Consider the following 20,041-nt stretch of genomic DNA (forward strand, 5'->3'; position numbering starts at 1 on the left):
ATATATATAAGTCGATTTTGTTGTAAGACGTGTTGATTTTTTTGATCCTTTAATGACGCCTGTCACTACGCGGACGGTGGTATAACAGCGCCCCAAGGTACGTTACTCTCATTTCGGTTAAGTTGTACGAAAACAGGGAATGAAATTGGGATCGCTTCGACTCGGAGTGCCTCAACTTACTGCTAAAATAACCGCCTATTGACACGACTACGTTACGTGTTCAGTTCAGATACAGACGCAGAGAGAAAGACTTCAGCCTGCATAAGTCACCGCCGCTGTTACTAATCTAATATTTATTAGCCCAAATGACCGTTGGTGGCTATGGGGTTACATTGTACGCAGATACTTTCTTCCCGTATTTTCATGTGAGTGTAACGAGAGGCCGATATTCTGGTTTGAGCAAAAAGACACTGTCAGAAAGATTTTTCCTCAAGAGTAGTACCGGTTGCTTGAGGAACCCTTAAAACCTTGATTCCTTTGGAACCTCTTTAAAACAGATCGAATAGGTAAAGACCGAGCATAATCTGTTTTCATTTCTTTTTGTCGTGCCGTTAGGCAAACGTTAGGAAAACGTCTCACTCTGGTCGTAATTACCTATCTATAGTTGAGCGTCAGCAGAAGAGCCGGACCAAAGGCAGGCTAGTATCTAGTGAAGAAGAAGTCCACTCTGCCATCTAGAGCACTCTCCGTCCTCTGCTCGAGCTGAAAACGGCTAGAGCACAATCAGGGCCATAGAATAGTACATCGGTGCCACCATTTCCGCGGATGTCTCCTGGAAGAGCTTGCAATGTTTGCTAAACTTCATCCAGTTCATCTTTTAGTATGCTACACAACGTTGGTCTGCCCTGTGCTAATTTTTGGCGTCAATCAATTTTCGTTCTAAGTTAAATAAATACTAATTAAATACGTGACAAATTGACAATTCATATAATAAAGCCGTCCCCTAGGCATACTAAGTGTTATTCATCTTGTTGTTAATAACCGTGTCGTTTGACATTCGTTGCCGTGTCATAACGGGCACTATAATCCACAGTTCGTCATTTTATTCTTCAACAATCCACAACCGCTGTAACCGTCGGTACTGAATGATGCATTGTTTGCCTGCAAAAATCTTAAGCCACTCGATTTATCCATGTTGGTCCATCTAAATGTCTAACTTTTGCGTTGATATTTTCAAAAAAAAAATTATTATAAGTTCTTGTCTACTTACCGAACTGGTGTATTTTTATGCGTTTGGTTACAAGCACTACCATTCTAATCCGCTCGGGTTGTCTAACATTCGTGAAGTGTAACGTTAACCCAGTTCCCTTCAGTCTCAACACATCCACTTCCCGCTATTAGTGTGTTCATGCTGACTACTGAAACTACACCTACAACATAGACCATTGTCGGAACGACCCTTTGAATCTGTGCGTATGGCTAAACTATGGATGGAGTAAGATCTTTACACGACAAACGATGTTAGACTCCAGCTTTTGATGAGGACAACAATATGTACTCCTTCAAATGCAGATGGTGGAAGAAACTAAACTGACGTCTTGGGCTTTCGTAGTGCCACTGTGTGATTCTTAATACACACTCTAGCTCAGCATTTGCCAGTTGAGACTGTCCATGTATTGTAGCAGTAAGGCTACCACATCGTTTAAGTGCTCGACTGTACGATTCTATTAGACCTTTTTATGTAGCCTGGTCTAAGGGCCTGCTAACAGCTGGCAACTTAACGGTTGGTTCAGTGACCCTTTAACTAATAGTGACTCTACACGAAATTCTAGTATACCACGTACTAATAAAGCATAAAGCTACGTCTTGGTCATCCACTCATCACCATCATCATTACCGCGATCATGTATTCCTCTGTCTATTCGCTAGCCATCTGTTTTTCCCGTACTGCGAAACGTTTTCTTGCGCATATTTACACACTCTACTACCCCCGTTTGTCATCCTCAAGTGTCCCAACTAAACATTTCGTCACTTAAATATCTACAAACCCTCGGGTGGCAGCTACCTATATATCCGCCTATTCACCTGCATTACCAAGTCTCTACAAGCAATCCCTATTCGACTCACACAAGTTCATTGCGTTTTTTTTCAGTCTTCACCTCGTTCACTTCCTTTCGTTATATCAATCTTTAACTGTTGCGTAGGGTACCAGCGTAGCCATCCAATTATGCTAGACAGTCCATTGGCCGAATTCGAATTTAAAATCTCGGAAGTATACCCGTGCGCATGATTTCGTCAGAGCTTTACTTTCGTTCTCTGTCCCTCGTCGTTCTTCATTGCTTTGCAGCATCACGTCTGCAGTTGGAGCACTCTCTGCTGTAGCTGGTTCTGCTTATACTCTCCGTTTCTGTTTGCTTACCCTTATACAGGGCGTTTTGAAAGCGAAATTTCTGAGCGCTATTATACTTTAAATGCTTTATACACAAAGAATTTTTGCAATGGAGGCTGGAGGCGAGCGTATTCGTTTCGTTGTTAAGAGGGGAATTTCACGAAGAAAAATTATCCCGTAAATAGCATTGCGGGAAATAGGCAGCTGTGTGAAATACCGCTTCGATTGAAAAAGTTAACTCTTCTTGCTCTTAAAACTTAATCTACCGCAAGCAACTTATTTAATCCTTCGCGATTTTCTTTCAATTTCATATAACTAAACAGTATTGCGTCGCTATCAAGCTTTATGCTATCGAAACGCCTGAAAAATCTATCATTACTTGTAAAGAAGAATGAAAAGCTTTTAAGAATTGATTATCTTGATCGAACAAAACCGATATCGGTACACAAATACATACGATAAGTGTAGTGCTAGTGCCCACTTTACGCCAATCGACTAAAAACTATTAGGTGTCGTATAATGAAAAATTATAATTCATCTCCGACTTTTTTAACTTTAAAGCTTAAAACTGCTTAAAACTTACTATCATTGAGCCCTAAGGACATTTACTTAAATTACAACTTTGGCCTTTCACTTGGTATTGCTCAGACGTTAATGAGATTAGCTAAACGCTGAAATTGAAATTGCTATAATATACACCAATACAGAATATGGCATAGGTACTATAAGATTTTTTTTCAATATTTCGCTAGTTGAATTATCATTATTAACAATGTACCAGGAATTTCAGCGTTATAAAGATTAAACTGAGCATAACAGCACCTTTTTGAGCAGTTTTGTCCGGCAAATTACTCGGAATTAAGATCTGTCCTTATTTTTTTTTATTAAAGTAGAAAAAAGTTACAATTTAAGAAAAAAAAAAGTGAAAGAAACGTGTCCTCACCTTCTTTGTAATTTGCACACTTAAATAGTTTCCTAAGTGAGTTCTGCTAAATCGCTTTCCTTCATAAAATTGAACAAAAAAGGGTGAAATGAATAGTGCCGCCTTATATTTCTATGGAAAAATACCCACTCCCTCGGTTGAGCTCTACCACACCCTAAAGGATTGATTCCGAGATTTAAGACACTCTGTACACACTATCTTAACGTATCCCGAAATGGGGTTCCGTTACGCGACTTCCTTATGACTACAACCATCCGCTAACCATCTATCTGCTCATCTTGCAATGAAGTGCGCCAGCTACAATCAGGCAACTTCCTACCAAGCGCTTTCTTTGCCTGGCAAACTAACTTGGATTTTACGCGCGAATTTGGGGTGGAGCCTAGGTCCAAGGGTGCATTTGATTTTCTTTTAAAATCAGCTGTAATCGCACATACGCCGTTGCCGCAAATGCAGCCGAGCATGTTGGAAACAGGCCGACTCTGGCTTGTTGCCAAGATGCATTGATTATTTTAATGCATATGGAAGATGGCACCTATACTAGGACTAACGTCAATGCTAATCATATTTAGTGCGAGAAAGAACATAGCAAGTTCAATTATAGGGGAAAGAAAATCCCCATTACAAAGTTTCCCATGGAACCCAGATGGCTGCCTACCAGCCCGTTTCTCCTATATTGCCTTATTACTACTCAACATATGGAAACATGAAATACATACGCATATCCGGCTCATGACATTCAAGGACAAAAGGCCTTTGGCTACAGTGCTGCGTTGCTGTTTCTCTGGTTTCTGCATCGCCGTGATTTAACCTGCTAACGTTTTCTCATCGGTTCTCAGAGTGCTCATCGGTTTGCTTAGGAGTAAGCCACGCGAGGAACTCGTCTATAACCTATCTCCCGTTAGTATCGTCGTTCGTGAAGAAGGTTGAAGACAACGGCTGCTTTCTCCTCCCAAAGGTCCTGCGAGATCTACACCTTTTTCCCTAAAGGCAACAAATAACTGCTCGAAGTCTACGAAAGCAGCCACTGGTACTGGCTTAACACACAGAGCCTTTTCCTTACCCCTCTAACTACCACCTTTTTCCCTCTCTTTCCGTTCGATCTCAATGTGTAGTCCTCAGGCCCCCGAAACACCCACCCCGAAGCTGCTTTGCTGCTGACCAACCGGACACGCGTAAACATATCCAAACATTTCACATGCTCGTTCCAATCAACCTCCCCCTAGTCTTATCGGTCAGATGGTTACCAGATTACACTCAGTCACAGTCTAGTTGAACCTTATAGCCTCGCAACAAAGCCACCTATGGCCGACTCTACTGCCTAGCATGGCTAGCATGGTAAGCAGTAGAGGCGGATAAGTGCAGGAGCAAAATGCAACTAATAGGCATAAATTTCTTGTTTCTTGCTATTGCTTTTCCTTTAGAAGACCACATTTGCGATTGTCTGGACGCTCTAAATTGGTCTTTGAACGCGCATTATTGCGGCACAACCCAAAAGTACGCCAATGCAACACTTATCGCAAATGTACCCAGAATTCAAAAGAATGAACTCACCGAAGGTGGCATCCGTTCGCTTGAGGGTACGCACAAAGCTGTGCACACTACATGGATATTCACCTTCTCACAAGGATGCTCAAAGTTGGAAAAATAAATACTGATGTCTTACTTCGATACTAGATTTTTTCGGTGGATCTTGTTGCTATACAATCAGTGAGTGCCGCAGTAAAGGAATGGGTAAATCGGCAGACCGATAGTCATAAGGTTTCGAATTCGATCTGAGATTCGAGCTCCTCGACTTCTTCAAAGTAGGTGAGCTCTGAGTTTCTCGCGCAGCCATAGGCGACCACCCTGATTTTTTTTCTTTTATCCGCAACATAGTCGAAATCGGTTATTAACAGTCCTTGAAAGCTAACCACTTGCTTTCAGGTCGATCAAACAACAACGCAGAGAACGTACAGCCAATAATGTAAATCATCAAGTTAGCGATTCTCTAAAAAATCCCCAAAAAAAAATTAAAAATAAACCCACAACATATTAAAACCACTTCGATTTTTTTTTTTTTTATAAAATCATGCTTTATTCGATGGATATGATTAATTTTCCTTATTTCGGCAAATGTAGAAAAAACGTAGAGCGGGTCTTGAAATGGCAACTTTAACCAATACTCTATGTGTGGGCATATAAATGAATTTAAACGTATATCGTTAGGCAACGTTAGAAAAGTTAGATGGAGTTATATCCTGGCCACGAAGTTAGCGTATTTGCTCATTCTTTCTAAATCGATTTTATCAACTGTCATTCTGTTGTCTTACTTCTGATTACGGCAGCTAACATCGTTGATACACATCGGCTTATATGACGATTTATAAGAACCATACGGATGGAAACAGATTAAAATCTGCCTGTATTTCTCGAAGATTACGGAAAAAAATACGACCAACACACCCTCACAAGCAAATGTTGCGTACTGATAAAAGGGCGATCTTCGTTTTTTAGAGAGTTTTCATTTTAGCAGTGGAGCGCGAGCAAAACGATCCCATAAATAGACATGTCAATTGATACATAGCAAGTCGGATTTAATGGTACAGTTGCCAGACAACAACAATACCCTTTTCTTTGAAAAAAAGAGATCATTACATTTTACCGCATTTATATATCTTCCTTGAATAAACGAATTATTTTAGGCCTCCCGAACAAAAAATTGCCAGCACAATGCAGGTGAGCACTTTTTAAACGTCACACAAATGAGATACATTTAGTAATAGAGTGATAATAAGAAACTACTTAAATCGTATTGCCCCCGTAGATGTGTGCAAGTAGTATGGCTCTAGCAAAAAATAGTATTTGTCAAAAAAAATTCCATCGGATCTTTCTGTCCTTCAAGGCCTGTCAACTTTAAAAGCCAAGGTCGCTGTAATCTCGTAGTGAATTCACTGGAAGTTACGTATCTTTTTTGTGTTCCTAAATACAGGCCATTTCTGTTATATGAAGTCTATCTATTCGCTGTACATACACCCTCTACTGTTTTAGAATGCTCAATGAAAATTTACTTAATAAACGCTTTTGTACAGAAACCTCACTTTCAGTGGGGCAAATATCGACTCCGATATATGTAGACAAAAAGTCAATTGAATCCAGAGGCTTGCCGGAGACTAAATGCGCAGCAATAATTGACACATTCAGCTTCGCCAGAACTCGATAGTAATGGCACCGTACGACTATATTCAGTAGGCTGATACCTCCCAACTCGAAATACTTGGCGTTGCACCCCAGTCAAATTTATATCATAAACCACCTCTCTACACATATCTCAACTACACATAATCCGCACATTGTCATGCCGTACGATCACCATCACGACGCGGTGCATACTCGCGTTTTTTTTTAAAACTAGTACAATTAATGCACTGCGAACTTCGTTTCTGTCTGTAGGAGCACCGACTGCACCCTCCTGCCATTTTCGTGACATTACTTTCGACAACACCCCCTGCACATTAGAGGCTGTCGCGCTGATTTGGCGTGAAGCATGTCCTTTTTATAACATTCACTTTATGAGAAAGAATAGCGTTTGTTGAAGAGGCTCAAATTTGCTCTCAGGGGGATCACATAGTCGAACGCTTAGTGGCAAGCTTAATTATTACCTACTCAATATATTCGCCTCGCAACAGCGACGTTCGTAGCCTTAACAAGGCCAAAAAAACATCCAAGCTCGAACGAAGGACCAAACAAGCTTCGAGAGATCACCGGAAGAGTAATAAACCCATTTAGATTGGGGCGAAGACTAGATATACGATGGTCCTAGAGAATGACGCTCGTTCTGTGGGAACGACGACGAGAAAAAACGCAGCTTTATAATATCTCTTATTAAAGCCTCCCATGTATAGTAACACGCTTTCTGATAAACAAAAACAAAGGGAACGACAAAAAATAACAAAGGCGTTTCTTCGATTGAATAAATATCACCCGCGTCATAGATCAGTTATTTAGCCTTGCTCTAAATTCGTTAGCTGAACATCAATTTGGAATGTGCTCATTACGGTATATATCTTGTTCAGCTCCTACGGTATGCTGGGCTGATTGGATTACCGCAGCATAAGGCGAAGAGCGCTATCTATAGCCCATTAACGTTCGCCAAACGCAAGCCGTAAGCATTAGGTGTGGGCAAATAACCACTTTGCCGCCTTTAACAGGCTCTCCTAAGTAGTTCGGTCCTCAAGCCAGCTAAAACCACGAGCAGAATTAATTCTAGACTATCGTTACTGCTAAGCAAGGTAAGGAAAGCCGAACCAACCTAAGATGAACGCGAGACCCACTTTTAAACGACAATTGAGCGGTCTGAGAGCAGTTAGGTCCACAAGATGCGCTCATTGACAAAATTCTCATTGCCAGAGCAACTCCATTACCGAAACCAATAAGCTTTCGCTGCTCACTACCTGAAGTGTAGATGACGCAATAAAACAGCTTCTAACGTACGCTTAATTTTAGTACCACAGGCCTACGTTTCCATGGCGCCCCTCTCTTGCTTTTCTGTTCTTCGTTATATATAGCTCTGTTACTCTGCGGCCGTGTTGCATCATTCAGTTCACCGAGTCATTGTTCTACTCAATTTTACCTAGATACACCCTCACAATGCGGATATCGAATACATCATTTCTCATAGAAATGACATGATTACAACTTGAGTGCAAAATAGTAATTAGTAACTAAATATATATATTAGTCACACTAAGATTTAAGTTTTGAACTTCAGCGGTATTACTGCAAACGACAGCGACAGATCGAGTTTTTTTTTATAAGTAATGATCATATAATGGTACTTTTTAATCGATCGAACCTACGTTAATTAAATGTGGCTGGATCAAAAACGGACCTGATTATTAATGGTAGACAGACACAGTCCTCACCAGTAGTAATACGCGTGTACATTTTAAAATAAGTCAGGTAACTATGGCTACATTCGACCGTTTTTGCTTTTGCGATACTCAGAGAATCCGTATCCGAGTATATTTGTATGGGCAAAAATTCCCTCATCGATAAGAGTAGAAAAAAAAAAGACTGTCAATAGTAACCCTGTGGTAAAGTATCTACTGTTACATTATAATAATACGTAATTTTTAGCCTATTTCGCAGATGTGCTAACGCTAAAAGTAGCCTGTTTTCGCTACCATCGCTTATTTAAGTATTGTCCAAAAGGGCAAGAAAGAAGGTTCGATTGACGTAGTTACATCTTTACAGTGCACATATATTACGTGAGTATATATCAACATAGTCGCAAGATAGGTGACATGGCGGCCCCCTTTAACCTAGATGAAACGCGCTGATTCCGCGTCGCGACAGGGGCCATGACGCCGACTGCCACTATCGTCACATTCGACGTCGCTGAACGCGAGCAGCAGACACTAAGGCATCGGATTTGTTTTAATCTCATGAGACTAAAGCTTGAAAAAGGAGACCGGTTTCCTGTCACCCGCTAGTTTAACGTATCGGGGTTAAGTCGAACGGCAACGGGTGTTGAGATACAGCTAGTCGTCTTGAACTTGTTCAAGTCTTTGTCTCTAGGTAAATCGACTTGGATCAGGCCCAATTCATTCTAGTAGCTGGTTGTTGTGGTTGTCGAGCGCAAGTAAGTTGTAGATCAAGTGCGTCGCCTAAGTGACTGTTATTGTCATGGAACTGTTCTATACCATCAAGACCCGCCATGCATAGACTACTCTGTGGGGGCAGGGCTTCTTTCGATTCTATTCATGCTTGCTCATATACGCTAGAGAGCACAGCCTGATATTCAGGAGCAACGAAATCTGCATAAGAAGCGACTGCGACCAACAGCTCCAAGCTTCGGGGCAACAGCAGAAGCAGCAGCGTCCAGTAGACAGCATAGCAACTCGAAGGATGAGAGCAAATAAGTGAATTGGCGGAAGTGGACAAGCGCCGCTAAAACATGGGCTTCACAATAAAGACCAAGAGGGCGCCGCCCCGTGTCGCTCCCTTGAGGGTTAAGGGGCTTTGGCTTCACTGGAGACCTCTTTGCCGCTAACTAAAAGTCTGTACTTTGAAAGCAGCACATGGACAAGTATGTAACTTCCATGGACATTGAACACAACATGGACACAACAACGTGTGACCCTGGTACGAAGGAACAGAAAGACTTTAGCTTCTGACACCATACGACAGAAGAAAGCTTGAGGATTCATGACGGCAATATCGCGCTTGTGAAACACAGGGAATATGAAACAAATACGCATGAATAGAAAAATACGTTATTCCTTTTCTTCGAAACACTGCGAGGGTTCTTTTAGCCTGAAGTTAGAAAAAAAAATCTAACGCTCCGCCATCTTGGCGTAATTCAATTCATTCGCCACATAGGCGGGCAGTAGTTAAGTAATTGAACGGCATTTAACCTCATTCCAACAGATCTCTATGCAGCAAAGCGTGCTTTCGTGTATAGCAGACACTCCATAAAACAAAACCAAGCAGTCGTCAATTTTTGCCGTAATCATTCTGTGTCGTCTAATTTTGCTCTACGTATCGAAATTTTACGGGCTGCCTAGGGTAAATTATGCTGCTATCATATGCTACTTCGCGCACAGATTTCTAATATCTGCAAACAAAATCGCTTGAAATTAATTCCATAATACAGACAAGAGCGAGGTGCTTTTTAAGTGCGTCATCAAAACATTCACTACTTACTCGTTACCGCTAGCCCCCAGACAAGACAGCATAGATCATTGAGAATGAAGCTATCTCGGCTGACTAGGTCTAAATAACTCCTATTTTGCAATAAGCCACTTCATGAACTATGACCAATTCTGTCGTAAAACACTGCACCGAAATAACAAAATACTTTCATTTTAATGAACCTAGCTAAACGGTGGGTGTAACTTTTTTTTGAAACCTTTGAAGCGACGCCTTAGGCAAATGAAGATTACTTGAGTGAATAAAGAACTGCGATAAGAGTTCCAGTTACGCTCGCATCGCTTCGACATACCCGCCATTAAGTATATCGGTACAGAGACATAGTAATTACTGCCTGCGAACGAACCAAGCCGGACTCGCACTAAAGGTTCTTTGCCATGGTGGAATAGTTCCGCAAAGGTCTGAAGTAACCTTTTCTGATAAAAACGGAATCTGCCGAGCTTGACTAAGTAAAATCACAATGAAAATTTTGTACTTCCCATTGTGTAATTTCCACATCCTTCGTAAGGTCACACCGTTTAACCCGTCTTCCTCTCCCGCTTTTAGCAAATATTTATTCACGTTATCTTTCAGCTACGAATATGTTACAGTTATTGCTCGTATTACGATAGTTGTGGCAATGGCCAGCGCTGCATTATCAAAAAAACGCGTATGCAGAATGAGGGTGCTGGACGAGACCCAAATTAGTACTGCGAACATATTCATAGGCATGGACTTCCTAAAAGTTGGATCAAGAAAGCTAGAGCGGTTCTTAATACGTATTCCTACTGAAGAAAATTCATGTTGTCCCTATTGCGCTATTTCCAGGGTCTATGCTATCCGTCCTGCCCACTGTCTTTATTGAAATTGTAGAATCGGTTGGCCGAATAGCAGATACCTGGAACAAAGACAGCATCTTATTTTCGGACACCATTTACGAATCACCCTAGACGTCCATGCTGCAACTTCAGCAACGAAGCCCTGCTTGTAGCGCCTCGATCTTCCAAGGCAGTAAGTGAGCCGAAGAATCGGCGGTTTATGTAGGTGCCGTGCAGGCCCTATATTATGACAGCAGAAGAAACTGTTTTAGCAACATAGGCTTCCACCCTAAACAATTGTATTTTGAGTCGGCTTAAATCAGTAGAAACAAATGAAAACAGATCATAAGTTGCTGATGGTTTGAAAGCGCAAGACTCTGAGCAATCTGGAGGCAGACAGGAGTAGGAAAGCTCTGGCTAGAGTCAGGACGTTGCATAAATGTATGTATATGTAGATCTTCGTCTGCTATTGGCGTGAGCCTCATTTCGATCTCCGGTTTCCTGTATTCAACTTAATTAAATCTATTCTTCATCAATTATCAAATCGATAGTATCGTTTGAAGTCAGATTCGCTTTTCATTCGGTATTCGTGAATCTATTTGCTCCTCTCCTAATCCGTTGGTAAAATTCCTTTTATCAAATATGGGATTTTGTGTTTAAGACTTAAGTACAGCCGAATACGCAGCAGCAGTATAATACTTAGCAAGGTAATTTATGTTGAACTACAACAGGAAACGCCTGAGGGGCAATCGATACAATTTTACTAATCCTTCCAAACGTTCATCAGAGAATCTACCCACTCGTGTGTCATTTTACTATTTATTTAGATTTTTAGAAACTGTACTTGCTAAATACTTGCTAACCTTGTGGATCAAACATTGTCCCTAATATGATTTGTATTACAAAGAGAAGCTACTGGTAGCCCCGCATCTATCGCAGTAAATTTATAGAGCGAAGACCGCCAACGTGTTTTTCTACCTAGGTGATATAAATGGATCGAACCTGATCGAAGCTACTTGATAACTTCGCCCAATGGGCCTAACCGTATTTTTTCGTCTACCAACCTGTAACTGGGTTTAATCCTATTACATTGCTCTTTAGACCCACATCTACTCGATCTTAACGTTCAGCGTCTTATAGCAAGCGTATTATGCTTCACAAAAGGTACGAAAATCGCTATTGAAAATTGTTGGCAGCTGACGACAATGAAACCAAGTGAAATGAGGAAAAAATAACATTTTTCTTTTCTCTGTTACTAACAAACTAGCTTAAGCAATATAAAATCCTGGAACCGATAGCAGTATTAAATTTAATTTACTTGTCACGTACAGCAAAAACACAGAGAACCACGAGTTCAAACCAAGTTTTGCTTCACCTTCTACCTGACGCTCTAGTTAACACTTGTTGACATTGTAGCTCCATCACAACTTTACCATCAAACATATGCTAAATGATTATGAAATAGTCGTCCAGTACGGCCACCTCTATTGCGCGTTGTTTACTCTCTGTACTGTTTTATGCTGTTTTATATAACTCTATGAACGCGGCAATGGGAAACGTCTAGTGCTAGATCGTAGCGACAGGACGTCAAGTGGTTTGCTGTCTAAACGTTGAAGCAACAATATTCAAGCATGCTTTGTTGACGCTTGGCGACACTTTTGCTTTCCGTCTCCCTTTGAGTTTTACAGTTCATGAACTCTCTAATAGACCATTGCATGGCTTCCCATCAAGACACCGAGCCGAACCAGTATATATAGGTTTTATGAAGATGGCGACTAACCAAAAAAGCTCCCTTCTCTAAAGGACATTCGAGGACGCGCGGGTCTTGAATTTTTGGGACCCTGAGACGTGCCAGGGCACTGAGAAGTTTGTTTGGCGTTGTGCGTATTTCACAGAAGCACGACAGAATCTTCCTTGGTAGTGGTTATCGCAAAGCGTCGGCTGCTACTGTGTGTTGGAGATAAAAGGAAGCTGGAACCTGTTCTCATTGGCTGTTTAGGCTACCAGCAGCTTTCATGGCTAACTGTCCTATCGCTATCGTAGTACCTATTCCTCTCGAAAAAGCGAGCTGTCTTTGACAGAGTTAAAATGACTGGACCAACTAAGGACGCGATGGTGGACGATAAATACAGCCGGGCAAAGCATGTTAGAGTTGTCTTTCCATTAGAAGATCCTTGGACGAGCCATCGCCCTTAAAATTTTGTAGTCAAAATCATCATGATCTATCACAATCTTGAGCCGGCACGCTGTATGCCCGTGACAAGATACGACAACACGTCATGAATCGTAAAACACAGCAGACAGGGTTCACGCATAATTCAAGCTCTTAATAAGTAAATCAGGCAACATTATCACATCAACTCTTCTTCATATAATTGAATTCACGGGCCATTTTACATTTTGGGTGAGATGCATATGGATACTGACTCATTAGTACAGGAAGCGTTCTCTTTTCATTTGATCATGTTGCTGCTGTACGCATCTATCGAAAATTATAGTCTAGGAACGTCATCGTTTATTTTATTTTTAGTTAATTGCACGAACTTCTAAGGGCCATATATATATATATATATATAATGCTACTTCTGTCGAGCGTTCATATCGTGTAAAAGGTAAGGGGTTACTCTTCCTTCGGTTAAGGACGAAAAGTTTCAATAATATAAATAAATTTATCCTCAACAGCGGTTACGCGAGAGGATACAAACCGTGTGTCTGTTTTCGAGATGGTTCTCGCAGGGACAGTAGATGTTGTACTCATGGTCGTATTAATGCTAGTCTCATCAAGCAACAGCCATCCCAAAAGTTGCCTCTCGTTAGCCATACTCTTCGAACTAATTATAGAATTTATACTTTATGCGACTAGGCGCTATGTAATAACAGTAGCAACAACTTATTGAATGGTTTAAGATTTTTCCTGCTTTTATGCAGCAGTCTTATCTGTATTATGAATGCTACCTGCAGAGAGTGCGATCGTTAGACTCCTTCTCACTGACGCAATTAAAGTCGAAACCAAATAAGCTGCAATAGTAGGCCACAGCTTTGCTTAGGACAGCATTGAAACGAAGATGAGTGAACTCGATTGCTTGAAAGGCACCGAATTCCTTGGTTGAATCCGAAGTGCCTTGGACACATGTAGGACAAATCAAATATATCTCTAAATAAACATGACAAACCGGGTAAAAAAATCGCACTCAGGCCAATCACAAGATCCAAAGCAAGCGACAACATATTCTGTACTTTCAAATCCCGAAGACATCTGCTAGGATCGTTTACCGAATACAGTGGTGGGACATACAGATCTCGAGTTAGGGATGACAGGTTAACTAGACGATACACGGTATGAGAGACTCATATGATGGACCTCCGCGGTTGCGAACAACTTTAGATAATTATTAGTATGACAGCTAGATGTAGTTGACCCTTTTTTTTTTTCTATACACTGATATTCTTAAACATTGAACATAATTTATTTCACTGAGACCGCTTGGGTCTAAGCAACCTACGAATATAATGAAACACGAATTGTTCCAGAGCCGATCGATTCTAAGCCCAACAAGGATGATTGGAAATAATGCAGTTAAAAACCTGTCCGACAGTTGCAGGTTTTAACGTTTAAGTTTTTGTTCTTCCGCTACTTTTTGTAGGTGAACATTAAGCAAGTAAACTAAGTTATTTAGTCCTGGCGTTTGCTATGATAATCCGCTAGGATTTTCCCTGCGCAAAAAAAACGGCGATAAAAATGTACACGAAAAAAAAGTTTGCAAGGAAAAATGTTTTCGGGTCGATTCGCCATTTTTGTTAGGATCCCAATTCAAACAGGACATCGCTTTTAGAACATTACATTCGAGTGTAATTGAAACTGGCTAAATATAACTGCAAACAGGACATTGCTTTTAGAACATTACATTCGAGTGTAATTGAAACTGGCTAAATATAACTGCACGTTCATTTTAAGATGTCCACTCAGGACAGACACTGAAGTTAAATATGTCTAAATGACACTACTAGATGCTCTCTTTCAGTTACTGGCGATAATATTACTAATATATGTCCACCCGCCAGGTAGTCCGTCCCGTTTCCTCACGATGCTGCAGGACAAACGGTCTTAATCTATAGTGAAATTTATGATATTCTCACATGAGTCAATAAATCAGTTTATGTACATATACAAAAAAAAAACGATACATTAGTTATTACGATAAAATCGCGCAAGAGGCTTTGATGAAAGCGCAGGTCTCTCCTGCGTTTCCATTCGAGCAACAACAGACCTCAATTAAAAACCTTAAAATACTTACGTTGCAAAGCTGTGTTTAACCTTGCTTACGAAACACACCCTTATGGGCTTCGCAGTCTTTTGCTCGCCGCAACAATTGATGGCAATGGAAACCAATATAATTAAAATGGAGAAATCTGCAATCGGTAATATCCCGATGTTCGGTTCTATATCGAAAACGGAATTATCACAAATAAGCGTTCATCAGATGGCTACGTGGCAGTATACCATGCAAAAGGCTGACGGTCGAAACTCGCCATTATGGCTTGCAGTTTGATTCCGACTGTTTTCCATAACTGATTATGACGCTAGCTGAGCATCGTCAACATCATAAATGATCATGTCCAGAACTGCGTTCTAAAAATAATACCTTATTATAATCAATCTGAAGTATGATGCGTTTTGTCGTACGACCGTTGCGGAACACCACCTAAAGCTATGTTCCAATACTGAAGTTATTTGCCTCCAACCGTTATAAGCTCCTAGCCATATGCAAGAACTCGCTTTCCTTCATGGATTTCGTTGAGGGGAACTCGTCGTAAATTCTTATCCTAATAGCTCACGCAATCCAACATATAAATTATTCTTTTAAATTCATCTTCTGAGTACGTCGTCGTACGGTAGAACGCGAACGGTCGCTCGGCACCACAACAAATACTACTCCCTTCTGTAAATCCGGTAATATCGTGCAAGACATCCAGTTTCAAACAAATTGTGATATAGTCAGAATGTGCAAGTTCATCTGTAACTTGCACGTTCTGGCTTTTAGTATTTAATTATACAGGACATGCCGGCCCAATAACACTCGCAAATATACTAGTATAAGGAATATGAGTTTTCAATTGCACGGCAGCTTGCCACTTCGACTACTGGCTAGCATATACTTCAAATTATGCTTCCTGATAGGGTCACCATAAGCCAGGTGAGTGGCAGTTTGTATTTACGGTTACATTGGAAATCGTAGCTACCTTTCCAACAGGCGACTATCAGAATACTAATCTCAATGAGGAAGGATTTCAATCCTTCCTCATTGTGGTTTCCAAACCTTTCGAATATGCCCCACGTAATTGAAAGTCCCGCACAAATCCCGAAGTCGCAGTAACAGTCTACCCGCATTCCAACCAATTTTAAATCCGATTCCCATAAAGGTTTTGGCCCAGGAGTACCTATGCCTTCAATTATTACGTTCGACATATTAAGGTGTCGTACTGTCGGTCATAAACGTAGAGCTTCTATGCTTTGCAACAAAAGGTTATCGTTGTGTCGTTCGATTTGATCCGCTTAAACGACAGTCTGCCAGATACTGATGTGCTGATCCAATTTGGCAAGCGAGGCTTTCGTAAGAAACTCCAGAGGAGAACAGCGAACTCTGGTTAACGAAACCAGGTAGCAACAGTCGCTGTTCTAAATGCACATAAATATAGTGATATATCAGAGGTCTAATAAACTCTTCTGACGTATCCAATTCTCCTCCAAGCGTTTTACCGTGACAAGTCTTTGGCGTTTATCTAAATGTGATTACCACCTTTCTTTTGTGTATGATTGTAAGCTATATGCGACATACAGTTTAGTAGTATACTAGTTTGTTTTCGTCACACCCGTGATGGAAACGACGAAGGCATCTCGAAACCTAGGCATTGCTTATGTAAGCAATAATAAAGCTGTATTTTGCCACCTATTCGCTGCGCTACTTGACCCAAATATTTCAGATGGACGTTTCAAGCCATCAGCCCGTCTTGAGCGGTACGGCGGTTCCGGACTCTGGCGGCTGTGCAGCAGTACATGCCGAAGATAATAATTAAGGATTGGAAATAAATCAGCAACTGAACATTTTTATGCTCTTCCCACCCTAACATCGTATCAAAGATACCATGTTTTCTACTTTCGACTTTGTCCCTTAACCACCACCATTCCTCCCCTTTTTTAGTTCTCGGAAACTAGCATTCTGCTCTCTAGCCGCAACCAAAGCTTCTGTTCATCCAGACGTACGTCCCTCGGTAGTTGAAGCTAATTCTTTTGTCAGAATGTTGAGGATTTCCGCAACTTCCTTTACCTCTAGCAGTAACGGCGCACGCAGAGAGGCAGAGGTTCTTGGCAAACTGCACGCGTTGCCGATTCCAGCTGACACACAATTTAGCTTTCAAATGTTAGCGGCAGTGGGCGAGCGAAATAGCTAAATAGTCGCGATGACGCCAGCAAAAGCTGTGGCTAATGTTAACAACAGCAGCGGCGGCAGCGGGAGAAATCTCCACACCGAATGTCTGCCATGGGCTACCACTACGACCGAAATTTGACTTAGCCTCTTTTTTAGCGGATGTAATGCTGTTAATGATGATGATGGTAGTGCCCCTGCTTAAGTTTAACTCGGATAGAAACATTGCGGGGAACTGCAACAAAGCATGATGTAAACTTGCGCGTACGAATGAGATGTGTATGCCTTTAGATAGAAGGACACATTTTATTGGCGAAGAGGCTTCGATACACGTTACAGCATAGGTAATAAACAGATCACGTTCTGGCCGTTAGAAAGTAAAAGAGACACCCCGAACAGGCGCAGCCTTCAATAATTCACAAAATGTAACGACATTTTTATTATTACTTATTATAATTTAATTTAAATTTGGACACGCAGATTCGCACGGCTCTTTAATCCAGAAAAAGACGCCTGTACCCGTTATCTGTTAGGAATTTATTTCGACGGAACGAAAACACACTAATCAGTCATAATTTTATATGGTATGACTCTGGCCTTGTTAAGAAACCGCGTCCAGTGTTGTACTACTAAAAGCATTACAGTTCGACATTCGCGCCATCACCATGGATAAATGACAGGTTCCGCGCCGTACTTGTAGACCCTCGTCATGCAGTCGTAATACGATAAATGTTTATCCATTTACATCGACATATTTCGTCGAAATGCTTACATGCTCCGACGGAAACACATTCACTCGAGAACAACACCACCAAAACTGTTGCAACAACGGCCACTGTGTCAATAGAGGCATGACAACAAGTGTGCGTTGTCGTCTGTTGGGTCGGCGTCGCGCCCCACCGACCCCCTACATCGCCTTTTCGACGGCACAACACAGAGGTGCTCTGAGTTGAGCCACGAATTTAATCACAATACACAAATTAAGACAATAAACACGCGGTGACAATTGGTTCGGCTGTAACTAGTCCAGCTTCACTCGATCTGATTCGGCTTGGCCTTATTTCATCGTAACGCTATACTGCCAACACTAGTCACTACGCCACATACACGACGCGTACGATGTAATTTACGTTGATCACAATTGTCATTGACCATCGTATCATAGGCAGAGGTGGGATATACATGGCGGATGCCAGCACCAGCCTTCATATCGAGTGTTTTTCTATTTCTTTGCACCTGTGTGTTTATTATTACTCCACATCCCACGCCCTCCACCCATTATTGCTACTCATATTACTAGGCCACATTAGCGAATCCTTCAAAAGTGAAACTCTGGGGTTTTTTTCAAGTACACGGGACTACTTCGGACTACTCAAGTAACCGTGCCCCACCAAATTAGTATATTGCACTTTTTGCGCAGTTCCAAATCATCCGTCGTTCAACACACATCCGAAATGGGCCATGGATTGTAAGTTTTTTGTCTCTGCCCGCCCTCTACTTCACGCTAACGGCACCCCTTGGCCCCAACGTAACTGTCAACAACTGCCCGTTCACTACTCTTGGAGAAATAAAACGCCATTATTTCTTTGTACAAATGTAGTCTACAAGATTTATCGTAATATTTTCCTACACTAACGATCGCTGACTATGACAGCACTAGCGCTTTTATGGCCCATCTTGACCCAGCTTTTTGCAGCACGCCTAAACTTGATGCTATCATAGTTCACCGTGTCTTTTGCCCTGTTGTGCTGGTACTTTACCCTTTCGTAAGTTCTATAATATGCAACTATGAGACAAACTTACATTGGCTTCACTGATGGCGTTGTTTTCATGCTGGGCGGCTCCTGTTGCTTCCTGGGCATTTGCCGCGGCTTTTGACTCTTTCGAATTGCCATTTTCGGGGACGATGGCGGAGGCGGCCTTGTTCCACACGTTCGAAATAAAATCCATTTTGTCCTTTAACAGCTGCTGCTGCTGTTTTAGCACTGAATTGCACTAGACCTGTACTACGGTGTGGCAGGATAGTACCTGTTCCCTCCCTAGAAATATGGAGGAGTTACTGCTGTGCTTGGCGATAGATGATCGTTCGAAACTGGTCGATTTATTAATGGGACGCTTGTTTTTGTTGTTTTTTTTCACTGATCTACTAAGCGGCACCACAATCTTCACGGACTTTGAATGCCTTAATGCTACGCTGAATTGACAACAACGACTCGGACTGATCAAGCAACCCTTAAATTCGTTTTAGGGAGTGGTAGTGGGTTTTTTTCAAACACTCTCGCTTTCAGTTTCCGCCGAGACTGGAGTCATTTCGTCCAAGGCGAACGCATGTTATGTTCAGACGCTTCGCTATGCTCAGTACTGACGTCCTGGTGATTATTGTTACCAGTGTTGTTATCATTAATTGACTGACACTTGTTCCTGAGCTAGCTGTTACGTTTACCGGGCTGATCCAAACTTATGGCAGTATTTAGGCCTGCTGTCGTCGTCAATCGCTCAGCTGGCGCTACGACTGTACGGGGAACAATTGTTGCTGTTTTTGTTGTTGCTGCCGCTGCAGCTGCCGTCTGCTACGGCAAACAAAACGTGAGTTCAATCACTGACGTCGGCGACGTCTACTTGGTCAGTTACCCGCTGTCGGTAGCTAGCTAAACTAGCTAAAACTAGCTGTTATCGTAAGTCAGCTGATGACTGTCGCGATTGCGGATCGCCGCTAGTGTGGCTCAAAGAACAGGGAGCGTTTGCAAGCCAACTCAGCGTAACGGAATAAGAAGCAGCATATTGATAAGGATTAGCACGATTAGGTCGCTGGGGAAAATGTCCTAAACACGACAACCCGATTCGATAGCGGAGCTAC

At 41.7% G+C, this 20,041-nt stretch overlaps 1 protein-coding gene across 4 annotated transcripts in view; it reads right to left on the bottom strand.

Annotated features, from left to right (window-relative positions):
* Sap47 (Synapse-associated protein 47kD) overlaps positions 1–19,920 on the bottom strand; it is a 43,715-nt gene extending 23,795 nt beyond the window's left edge. For 3 of the 4 annotated variants that reach the window (XR_015322671.1, XR_015322670.1, XM_086982226.1), the window contains exon 1: positions 18,988–19,920. Coding sequence is in view for 1 of the 4 variants with exons in the window: in XM_086982226.1 (XP_086838352.1) it covers positions 18,988–19,134 (147 nt within the window). In the remaining 3 variants the exon portion in view is untranslated. Of the gene's footprint in view, positions 1–17,956; positions 18,559–18,987 lie in introns of those variants that run through there. The other variant, XR_015322672.1, reaches the window with a different exon arrangement.
* Between the last annotated feature and the right edge of the window lie 121 nt (positions 19,921–20,041).

This window comes from Varroa destructor, unplaced genomic scaffold (genome assembly GCF_002443255.2).
Source record: "Varroa destructor unplaced genomic scaffold, Vdes_3.0 BEIS01000003.1, whole genome shotgun sequence".
Classification (NCBI taxonomy): Eukaryota; Metazoa; Arthropoda; class Arachnida; order Mesostigmata; family Varroidae; genus Varroa; species Varroa destructor.